The sequence below is a fragment of the Perca fluviatilis genome, chromosome 10 (assembly GCF_010015445.1).
Source record: "Perca fluviatilis chromosome 10, GENO_Pfluv_1.0, whole genome shotgun sequence".
Lineage (NCBI taxonomy): Eukaryota > Metazoa > Chordata > Actinopteri > Perciformes > Percidae > Perca > Perca fluviatilis.
In genome coordinates this window covers 38,449,152-38,461,652 of record NC_053121.1, presented here as the reverse complement: position 1 = coordinate 38,461,652, position 12,501 = coordinate 38,449,152, and the positions used below count along the sequence as shown (strand labels likewise).

At 39.3% G+C, this 12,501-nt stretch overlaps 2 protein-coding genes across 2 annotated transcripts in view; one reads left to right on the top strand and one right to left on the bottom strand.

Annotated features, from left to right (window-relative positions):
* Positions 1 to 12,501, top strand: part of LOC120566816 (exosome complex component RRP40-like) — a 279,666-nt gene that overhangs the window by 185,482 nt on the left and 81,683 nt on the right. The gene's annotated exons all lie outside the window — the stretch shown is intronic.
* Positions 5,767 to 12,501, bottom strand: part of LOC120566578 — an 8,643-nt gene continuing 1,908 nt past the window's right edge. Inside the window, exons 4-8 of the mRNA XM_039813094.1 lie at positions 12,372 to 12,397; positions 10,823 to 10,957; positions 8,845 to 8,975; positions 6,297 to 7,373; positions 5,767 to 5,950 (exon numbers count right to left, since the gene is read on the bottom strand). Coding sequence (XP_039669028.1) covers positions 5,767 to 5,950; positions 6,297 to 7,373; positions 8,845 to 8,975; positions 10,823 to 10,957; positions 12,372 to 12,397 — 1,553 coding nt within the window. The remainder of the gene's footprint in view (positions 5,951 to 6,296; positions 7,374 to 8,844; positions 8,976 to 10,822; positions 10,958 to 12,371; positions 12,398 to 12,501) is intronic.

Sequence of the window (12,501 nt, the reverse complement as noted above, 5' to 3'; positions counted from 1 at the left end):
TTGTGATTGTATTATGACTTTATTCAAAATATTAAACTATGACTTTATATTTTTGTTTGGACAAACTGTATTATGACTTTTTTTGACAAACTATACTATGACGTTTTATGACCTTTTTCAACATACTATAATATGACTTTTTATGATATTGTTTACATACTATACTATGACTTTTTTTTACTCTTTTTGACATACTAGCCTATTATACTATGACTTTTTTTACTCTTTTTGACATACTAGCCTATTATACTATGACCTTTTATGACTTTATTCAACATACTATACTATGAAATTTTATGCCTTTTTTGGACATAACATACAATGACTTTTTATGATTTTTGTTTTACATATTTAAACTTTAGGTTGGTTACACACTGCACGCGTCTCGCGAACGTGGCGTTTCTGTTGCGTGTCAGCTGTGTGGATTTTTCCTGTGTCCTCCACACCAGAAGCGTGTCTGACGCGGCGCTGCTCCTGCTGCTAGGTACAGGGAGGGCTGATCTCGGGACATAGTGCCGACACATTCAAACTCTGAAAAATGGGTAAGTGGGCTGTCTGTTTATAACAACTTTGTGTAGCTGTAAAGAGCCAATATAGCTGACCGTCACTCAGAACACACACTACGTTGTTATTGGAGCCTATCCTACCCTTTATATATAGCCTACTGATTAAAGCAAGACAACGTTGGCAGTATTGACGGCAAAATATGTTACAGAATATTTTGTTCTGTATGACAGGTGAAACATTTGAAAATCTTTTCTCTGAAGTTTTTAATCTACATTGATGTCAAAACCTCAAGACTTCGAGACCCCTTTCACTTCCCCCACCCAGCTTTAATCCTGTCGGTCTGGGGATCGAACCCACGACCTCCTGGTCACGTGCGTCTCTAACCTTCAGGCCACCACTGCCGAGCTGTGTCTTCTCTCCACTGTTCCAATGACTCCTGATCCAATTGGATTTTATTGTACTTTAAATTGTGCAATGCAATTGTTAAATAACCATTCCTTCATTTATCTAGTTTAGTTTGTATTTCAATCCAGATTTGCTTATCATAAGAAAATACTCAGGGATGTTTCCAAATGTTATTTTTCTTACCATCCATTAAAATAGTTTTCCATGAACCTCTCTGTAAATAAAATGTTGGGACTGTGGCTGACTGTCCAGCGATTTAAGAGTCCCACTTGGATGTTTACAGTTGTTTCTGTTGAGTCAGCAGAGTGTGGCTAAAAAACACTAAGAAAACTAGTGAATTTTCAGAATAAATGCTTTGAAGACTAAAATGAATGTGTCGACAATGAAAAGTCTTTCAGCTGGGGTGGCCTCTAGCTCACCCAGTAAGAGCGTTCGCCCCATGTAGGCTGAGTCCTGCAGCGGTGCAGTGTTCGACTCCGACCCGCTGCCCTTTGCTGCGTGTCATCCCCCATCTCTCTCCCCCTTTCACATCTATCCGCTTTCAAATAAAAAGGGAAAAGCCCCAAAAAATTATCTTAAAAAAGAAAATGCTTTCTGCTTGAAACAATCTTTTTTTTTGTTGACAGAACTGTGACACACCCTTAATGAAATAAACCTCAAATAGTTCAAACTCTTTTATTAGGAAGTCGTTTTACAGTCTTTCAAAATAAAACATTCATGTGACAAAACTTAAATATTCATTTGAACAGAAATAAGTGGCTCCAGATGTTTCCACGGCAGCTTTTAAAACTGCCGTAGTATTCTCTATCTTTAACAAATCAAAACTACGTGTTCTTCTGATGTTCCTGCTGCAGACATTTGTTTAAATTAATTCAAACTGATGCAAGTTCCACAACAAGAAATCAGAAGAATAAAGAATCAAAGTCTGTGTGTTTTTTATCATGTCGTGTTGGCCCACGGATCTTTCCCAGTCTTCTCCTGGAAAACAAAGTGTTACGATCAGCGGTGTGAAACCAGCAGACTTTAGATCATGTGTGAAACTGATTTTAAAGATTTAAAAAAGATAATAACCTACCTGGTACTTCCTGTAGTGTGTCTGGCTTCTGCAGTGCTGCAGTTTGACACAAGTTACAGAAGTAACCAACAACCGGTCGAATAAACTCTGCTCCTGGAAGACATAGAAGATAATGTGCATTCATTTTTGCACAAATAGAAAATAATGTTCACAAAGGAGAGCTATGAACATTGAACACCATGACTTTTTATTACTTTTTTCTACATACTATAATATGACATGATGACATTTTTCAACATACTATACAATTACTTTATGACATTTTTTGACATAACATACTATTACTTTTTAAAAACTTTTTTCAACATACTATACTATGACTTTTTTTTATACTTTCTTCAACATACTATAATATGACTTGATGACATTTTTCAACATACTATACTATGCCTTTTTCGATATACTATACTATGACTTTTTATTACTTTTTTCAACATATTATACTATGACTTTCAATAAAATTTTTCAACATGCTATACTATGACTTTTTATGACATTTTTCGACATACCATACTGCATTTGACATTTGTATTGGGGCATACTATATTTATTTATGAACATTTATTATAGGATCAGCCCCATGAGATGCAGCATCTCGTTTTCATGGGGGTCCTCCGGATCATGTATAGAGCAACAGAACAGCAGAACAACAGAGTAGATACAATCAAACAGAAAAGAGATGAAAAAAAAAAAAAAAAAAAAAAACACGCATGCACACTCTACACCCAGATAAGCTCTCAATATCCCTACCCCCATCCCTATAACATGTAGAAAGTCTGAGAACCGACTAATTTAACATATAACACAATATTCCCTCATATAACTGACGAATTTAATATACAATTGACATTTATGTACATAAGCTCATTCATATATAGCCTACTCACATACATTGCCTACTCACATACATTACATGACACATATTAATTACAAATCTGAAAATCTAGAAACATAGACAAGTATTCTGAAGATGTGTTAACAGAGCGGTTCGAAACAGAGGAAAAGACGTAAGCGAACGAATAGATGCAGGAAGGCAGTTCCAATCACAAGGAGCTCTAACACAAAAAGCATACTTCCCAACTTCTCTATTTACTCTAGGCACAGTGAAGAAGATCTGTCCATTGTGACGAAGGCTATATTGTGAACTGTAAGGCACTAAATATTGTGATAAATAATACGGATATTGAAAGTAAATACATTTAAAAGTGAACTGAAGCAAATTATATTTTCTTCTGGCTGAGGGTGCAAGCCAGGACAGCTGTTCATACATCACACAATGATGTGTCCTATAGGGGCAGCACAGGACGAATCGACACAGGCTGTTGTATATCACATCAAGCGAATGTAGACAAGTGGCAGTAGTGTTAGCATATATAATATCTGCATAGTCCAGAATAGGTAGCAACAACTGAGAAACTATTCTTCTCCTAACCTGATAGTTAAAGCAGCCTATTGATTGATATAATGTCTTAAGCCGAAAGCTAAGTTTGTTGTTAAGCGCATGTACATGAGCCTTAAATGAAAGATCAGGTTCCAGCCAAACACCAAGATATTTAAATTTTTTGGTTGGCTCTAGTGGAGAAGAATCCAAAAAATGAAGATTAAGATCATTTCTATCTTTCTTCTGGAAAAGCATACAGTAAGATTTTGATTTATTCAGCAAGAGTTTATTAGATGTCAGCCACTGCTGTACAGAATCAAAGTCATGTTGTAAAGAATAATTGATGTCTGATATATTTGGTTTCGAGCAATATATAATTGTATCATCAGCGTAAAGATGAATATCACATCTTGAACAACAGAGTGGCAAGTCATTGATAAAAATGGAAAATAATAAAGGGCCAAGTGAAGAACCCTGGGGTATGCCTTTATCTATACCTGTAAAATTTGACTGACTGCCCCCAACGGACACACATTGACGGCGATGATGAAAATATGAGTTGAACCAAAGAAGAGATGTACGGGAGAGACCAATTGAATATAGTTTATCCAAAAGTAGATAGTGATCAACTAAATCAAATGCTTTTGTAAGATCTAAAAAGATAGCACCAGTACAAATATTATTATCAAAACTAGAAAAAATATCATTTGTAAATTTCAAAAGAGCAGTGGTAGTTGAGAAATGTTTCCTAAAACCTGACTGGCATTGAGATAGTAAATCATTAAGAGACAAATGGTTAGATAATTGATCAAAAATAATTTTCTCAAAAATTTTTACGATACTATTAATTATCGAGATCGGTCTGAAATTGTTCATATTTAGGGTGTCCCCTCCTTTATGTAATGGAATGACTTTTGCGCACTTCCATGCCAGAGGCACTTCACAAGTTAAAAAAGACAAGTTAAAGAGTTCAGCCAATGGAGAAGATAGAACATGTGAAGAAAGTTTGATAAACTTACCCTCAATGCCGTCAGGGCCAGGTCCACTACTAGAGGATAGCTTGCTAATGGCCAGCTGGACATCAGCTGAGCTAACCTGTTGAAATGTGAAGGGACTATTGTAGTGCTGAGGATTAACATTCGACTTTGAAGGATAGAGCGATGACTGTACCTGCGGTGTTTGGGAGAAATGCAGACTAAATGCATTGCGCACCGCTGAATCATTAACAATTTCATTATTGATTGTCATGTTACTCGTTGTACTGTTAGACTTACCAAGTAGGGTATTCATTTTTTCCAAAATTGTTTAGGATTACTGAAGTCATTGGACAAACTATTTCTGTAGTAATTGGCTTTAGCATTTCTTGTTTGGGTGTGCAAATGTTTCGCCGCGTTTGTATTCCTCCCAATCACTATCAAGTTGTGTATGTTTGTGTTTATTCCAAGCCCTATCCCTCTGTTTAAACAAACTGATAAGATCCCCATTTACCCAAGGTAAATGATGACCTTTAACCTTAATAGTTGTCCATGGGGCATGCTTATCAATAACTTGCATAAATTCAGTATAAAAGAAATTCCATGCAGCTTCCACATCAGGAATTAGGCTAAATCTATTCCAATTTATCCTACTCACATCATTTATAAACAAATCACTGTTAAATAATTTCCTGTCACGGATCCTAATATATTTAGGAGCAAGATGAGGAGTTGAAATTTTCCAAATGCAATATATAATTGAATGGTCGCTGAAACAGTCTGAGAGAACACCAGATTTTATTATTCTGTTGGGGTGTGTGACTAATATCCAATCAAGAAGAGTTTTACTACTTGGACTGATTCTTGTAGGCTCTTTAATAATTTGTGTAAAGTTTACACCATTGAACATGTTACGTTCAGTGAGAGTACAAGGATCAGCCCAATTTAAATTAAAGTCCCCCAACAGCACAACTTCTGATGTGTCACCAAGCGATGAAACAGTGGTAAGGATATTTTGAACAGACTCCATCCTAGGAGATGTAGGTGGGCGATATATATTGCCAATTATTAATTGTTTGTTTGCATGAAGAATAACCTTTACAAAGATACCTTCAAAAAGCTCAGGAATCACTTTTGGAGTAATTAATTGTGATTTCAAATTTGATGAAATGTAAGTGGCGCCCGCCTCGCCCCCTGGATCCTCTATCTAACCTGTATATGATGTAGTTGTCCAATTTAACATTGGAGTCTGCAATATTTTCATTTAGCCAGGTTTCAGATAATGTTATAATATCAGGATTATTATAAACAAGCCATGCCCTCAGTTGATCAATTTTAGGAACTAAACTGCGAATGTTTAAATGAATTACATGAAGACCTTTACCCATTGGTTTACAGTTTGAAAGCAAATTTTTTCTGGAGTACTAAATAGTATGGTGGTCCAAGCTCAGGGAGTCTATGTTCTTACCAACAGGTCTGGTGGGTTCCTGCAGCTCTGCAGCGCCCCCTGCAGGTCCAAGATTTTGCTCCAAGTCCTGCAGCTCTGCAGCGCCCCCCTGCAGGTCCAGGCTCTCTCTCCGAGTCCTGCAGCCCAACAGCAGCAGCATTCTGCAATCAGAGCACACATCATTAGTGAGCATTCATCTCGTGTTCCTGACCTGCAGATATTCAGACACAGAGAGGTGAAGTCCCTCCCCTTCCAAAGGACTCCATGAGACTTTAATTCAGAAGAAAAGGTGGAGTAAACGAGGGAGTTGTTTTTTATACTGCTTGAATTAAGCCATGACTTACACGTACGATTTTTGTGAATTTAAATGATAATTTACGGAGTGAAGATAGTCTCAGTTTGTTTTAGTTTAGCGTCAAACCGCTCGGTGAACTACATCTCTCGTCTCGCACAATATACGTCACCTCGCTCGCTCGCTAGCTTAGCTCTGTTCCCCAAAACACTTACCTGAGGACTTTTATCCAGCGTCTTTTTAAGAGAATCTCCAGTAGAGTCTGGTTGATCCTCACGCTCCGAATGCTTCGGTCCTGGTTCAGATGTCTCCTCCTGAACTTCAGGGGACTTTTGAGTCTTGTCCGTGTCTGCATTCTTTTTGGCTTTACATACGGCCTTCTTTGGAGTCTTTTGCCTTTACATACGTCCTTCTCTGGAGTATGTTTTTCTTTACACCCATCTGTCTCTGAAATCTCTTTGTCCTCACACTCGTCTTTCACTTGAGTCGTTTTGCCTTTACATACGCCCTTCTTTGGAGTATTTTTGCCTTTACATACATCCTTCTTTGAAGTAGGTTTGTCTATACACTTTTCTGTCTCTGAAATCTCTTTGTCTTCACACTCGTCTTTCACCTGAGTATTTTTGCCTTGACACTTAGAAGGAGGTTTGTCTTTACACTCCTCTGTCTCTGATATCTCTTTGTCCTCACGCTCTTCTTTCACTTGAGTCTTTTTGGCTTTACACTCGTCCATCTCTGGACTCTCCTCAGTCGATCCTTCCTTTTCATGGATCGTTAGCTTTTCTTTGTCCGGAGTCTCTTCACTCTTCTCAGTGGCTTTCTTGTCTTTCTTTTTAGTCACAGAGTCTTCCTCGTGGGTCCTTTTTCTTTTTAACGCCTTGTTTTCTGGACTCGTTTTAGATAAAGATTCTTTTTCTAAAGTGGTTTTACTGCCCGAGTCTTTCTCCGGTCTTGTTCTGGTGGTCTTTTCTGACACGGCTTTGGCAACAGGTTCAGTTTCTGGAGTCTTTTTCGCTTTTGGCTTCTTCTCTGGAGTCTGTGACGCGGACTCCTTTTCTAAAGATTTCTCTTTGACAGTTTTGGACTTGGACTCTTTCTCTGGAGTCTCTTTAGACAAGTCTTTCTCTGGTGTGTTCTTAGACATGGACTCTTTCTCTGGAGTCTTCTTCGAGGATTCCTTCCTCCCCGTAGACTTCCTCTCGTCAGACTTGTCCCTGCTTCGTCTCTCGCTCTTCTTGCTCTCCTTCCTATCGTCCTTGTCCTCGACCACTGGAACCGGCCAACTGTGTAGACTAGGGAGGCAAGAAAACATTGATATGCTTGAGTATATGTGACATTGTGCGTTGAAAAAATCACCTGCTTACATTATCCAAAATATATGGAATAGGGCTGCAGCTATCGACTATTTTAGTAGTCGAGTATTCTACTGATTATTCCATCGATTAATCGGAAAAAAACTAACTGAGCCCAACAGCCCCTGTTGCCCCTGTTGAAAACAGCACCACCTTGTGGCCGATCTGCTCCATATTGTGCACACAGCCTGAGGGGACCATGAGACACACACACACACACGCACAGACACACACACACACACACACACACAAACACACACGCACAGACACACAAACACACACACACTGCCAGCTTGTGGCCGATCTACTCCATATTTTGCACACCACCTCAGAGGACCATGGGGGATTAGTGGGTTGAGTTGTGTTCACGAATGTTACTGTTTTTACTGCAACCTCCAGGAAGTTGTTCCTCTATAACTTGCGCATTCTTCAAATTATCAAAATGATTTTGAGAACTTTTTATCAAGAGTGTCCGGCGAGTCTACTTGCTAAATTTTCCTGCAGATCGGACTCACGCTCTAGGAGCAAAAGTAGGTTTTGCACAAATCAGGATTTTTGCGGAAAAATAATATAGCCGGAAATGGGCGTGGCTTATATGACAAGATACAGCTGAATTCGGGTAACGCGTGGATGCCGGATGCTGCCTTGCATGCGTGGATCATGCCGCCTCGGGGGAATTCTGTTTTGTTATATACAATAGGCGGGGGCCTACCGTGCCTAAAGTGACTTGAGGAATCATTTCAGCCCTAATATTCAATCGTAACCATCGTATCCTGATTAAATGCTGGGTAACAAATGCAATACTTTTTAGGCAACGACCGAATTGCCTCGAAGTACTGAGTATCAAAAAACGCCTCTTCATTCAATACCCAATTTAAAAACCTAAGGAGTAAATCTCATCACTGTCAGTGAGCCAATCAGCACGCAGCATGCTTCTACCAAGATCTAATAATGTCTGTGATTGGATGTCTCTGTTACTGTGTGTGTGTGTGTGTGTGTGTGTGTATGTCTGTCTCTGCATCTGTGTGTGTGCGTCTACATCGTAGAGACACGCAGGAAAAACTCTACGTTGCACAGAGACGGACTCTGCGCTGGGACATAAATACAAATGTGTAATGTTGTAATTTATTTTTTGTTTTATAAAATTGATATCGACAAAAAGTCTCGTCTAGGAACCGGTATCGAAGTCACGGTATTGGTTATCGAATACTTTTTAACCCAACCCACCCTTTATTGTATTACGTATCGTATTGCAAGATTCTTGCCAATACACAGCACAGTGACGACACAGACACATACACGTTACAGACAGACAGACACACACACACACGTTACAGAGACAGACAGACAGACAGACAGACAGACAGTAAATGAGCAGAGAAATGTGAAGAGAAGAAGAGGCGTCTCTGACCCCTCGCTGAGTCTCTTGTACGTGGTGGAGATGTAGGCACAGATTCTGTGGTTGTTGATCACGACTCGCTGACAGGCCAGCTCATTAACAACTCTCCGAGCCTCAGAAGAAGTCGACATCTCGATGAAAGCCTGAAACACACAAACACTGAAGATAAAGAGACGTCATCATATGTAAACTTCATTTTATTTTCATATTGTTTTTTATTCCACTCATAAGAACAGACACATTTTATAATCCAGCCATAACTTATTGGCTGTATTATCTTACATATCCATGATCGAAAAGGAGCTGGAAGACAAAAATCTTATTTTACCAGCTCCGTTCCCAGATAATACAACAAACGTAAAAAAGTCAAAACTATACTTCTAACTGAACTGCTTTATGGTGCACAAGCAGGGCGGTGTATCGCCACCGATTTCCCTCTAATCTGATGAATCATTAAAAGGATTGAGGTTTACATTACGAAATGACCCCAAAACAGTTACATTAATGTATTTTTTTTAATTTAAGATAAACACAAGGAAGTGCAGCCCTACAGACTCTACAGTCAGTGAGTTTTGGGAGACATGTCATTTATATATCTGGGCCCTATCTTGCACCCGGCACAGCACAAAGCCCGACCCAAGTGTCTTTGCTAGTTTAAGAATGGGAGATGATCTCTGATTGGTTGATTGCATGTTACGCACAAAACACACCTCTGATTAATGAAGACACTAAGTACAACCCTTTAGAACCAGGCGCCCGGCACACAGACCCTTTTATCCGCTATTAAACTAGCAAAAGTGGATTTGGTCACGCCCTAAACACGCCTGCACCAGGCGCTCCACACCGTGCGCTTAGATCGTTAAAATAGGACCTTGGAAGTGAAAAGTCAAGGGATTGCTTTTAAAATGGCCATGCTAGTTGTTTTTTTTTATCTTTGGTGGCTTTTTAACCCCATCCCCAACAAGCTAGCATGACAATAGCCGCTTTCTGACTGGAGGGATTTTTACAGTTCCTAGAACTCTTTTTTTTTTTTTCTCCTGTTCCGACTGGACCAATTTGGGAATTATTAAGCTCCACTGACCACAGTTCCTGTAACTCTTCAGGGCAGGGTCTTTTCCCTTTTTCACATAGTGGTGGTTAGATGGCTGTGATTATAATAAAAAAGTCAGTTCCTATGGCCACTTGGCCAGTGTGAATGCAAATTACATAATCGGTTTTGGGGGACAGTAGTTAGTTGAACTGTTTAGTAGTGGACTGTTCCTAGAACTACGTTCCTGTAACTACTTGGTCAGAAAGAGGCTATAGTTGGTACCGATGGATTCTTTAGGTCTTCTAGTTTCATATGATACAGACAGAATTTCTTGCTTGAGTTCAAATATTTCAACTTGCATGAATTTGCAGAGATTTCCTGTCTTCTGCCTCGTTTGCGCTGCTGCGAATTGGCCTCTATTCTCCTCTTTGCACCGACTTTGTATTTAATAACGCCTCAGTGTAAACGCACCACAAGACTGAAACTTGATTGACATTCACATTTTTAGGACTAGGATAATAAAAACGTATTAGCAGGAAGCCCAAAAGCCATAACCACTTTAAAGTCACACATGCACTGACTTCACAGTCTTACCTCCAACCCCCAGACGATGTCCTACCCACATACTATGCAATATTTAAGACTTAATATTTAATACTTTTGATAATATTGACAATTCTGTGCAATTTCATTACTGTTGCAATATCATTACTCCATTTCACACTGCATATCACACTGTACATAAAACCATATCTACCTTTAATAGCATCTCAGGACTGTGCACCTTACCCCTTATTTTGCAGTACTTATTTTATTACATGTTAATTTCTCCTGCGTACATGTTGACAGTGAAAAAGGAGTTGCTTTCAATCTCGTTGCCACGTGTATAGTGAGAAAGGCATTCTATTCTACATGAAAACAAGACCTTTGAGGTGTGTGTTTCAGGGAATAGTTTCTGACCTTGTTGCTTCGGGGGACCCTGTAAAAGTAGACGGCCGTCCCCAAACCTTTGACCAGACTGAGGAAGCTGGCGTCGCTGTAGGGAAGCGGCGGGATGTTGTTGAAGAAAACCACTCGGCCGGACCAGGAAGAAGACTGCAAACACACAGCGACACAACGCAGAATGGTAACGACAGAGTCTGAACGAGAGCCAACGGCATTATCACACGTAGAGTTGGGCTGATACTTTCTAACAACGCTGGCATCGTGAGTTTATGCATCGATCTGGAACCGTGTAACTCAGCCCTGAAGAAAATCTACCTTAAAGAAAAGTAATGATGATTTTATTCCGTTACGACTGACTGTTAAAGTAGATAAAACAAAGGTCTATGGTGTTCATGCTATGCATTCTGAGTTTAGAAAAACATACAGCTGTTAAAAACATAATAATAAATATATTTTAAAGGCAGGGTTGTTAACATTTTCCAATAAAGATTTTTTATATATGTTTGAAATGGTCTTTGCACTCCACCAGCAATAAATAACTTCTGGGCTCTGAAGAATGAGCGAAGACCGGTCATCTCTAGCAGCTGTAATCCTGTAAAAACTCCCACCAATGGTGCCTTGCTGTGAGCTTGGAAAGCACCAATAAAATGCCGCCTTGTTTGTACCCACGGTTACCGCTGCCACGGCTACTTGCAACCGCCCGCAAATCTTAAAAACGCTCTACTAGGGCTGCTCGATTATGGAAAAAAATATAATCACGATTATTTAACACGATTAATCGTTGACTTCTGGAAAGATGTTGCAATTATTGAACTTAAAAAAACAGTGGAAAAAGTTAAGTAAATCATATGACTGAAATTTGCCTTAATACTTTTCCTATTTAAACTTTATTTTTTCATTCAGAACACAAGAGAAAATAAGAGTTTACTTGCAAAACATAATGCGCTAAATAATAGTTTTTCTCGATTATTCTGTTGTTGTGATCGTCGGGAGTCGAAATCATAATCACGATTACATTTTGATTAATTGCACAGCCCTACGCTCCACCATCGCGTTCCCGTCTAAAGGGTAAAAACGGACTGTGCGAGTGTGTGTTCGCCATGTTTTGGTTTGGTGCTACTAGGGAGAGAAGTAGAAGGAAGGTTCTACGTAAGCACGTGGACTTGGTGGTGTTGTGTGGCAGTGCTTCACACTACCACCTAGCCGCCTGGTGTGCATACTACATCGAATTTCACACACTTTTGCGTCACCATATGCACACAGATTTACCCCCCAAAACACTCATCTAAATGCGTAATAAAAAGTGAGAACACAACGCCACTTTTGCGTTTTCTCCACAGATCTTTTCCGTCTAAACATAGCCTCAGTGAGCACCTTTCCTCGTGACCAACCCTGCTTTTAAAGCTCCGGTATTGGATCTGTTCTTGTTATTGGTCGATACGCAAGTTCAGGTCTCAGAATCGGTATCAGGAAGGAAAAAAAAAAACGGTATTGGAACATCTCTATTCACATGATGCCAATGTGTGTTAGTTACGTTTTATAAGCTTTAATATTTACTACTTACTTTGTGTTTATCTTTGACTTCTTCACCTGCCACAAACCAGAAGATACAAATCAAATGGTAATAAAAACATTTTTAAAAGATTAAATGTTACATTTGATGATCTTTACAGTGAGTCCGCTTTTAAGGACTA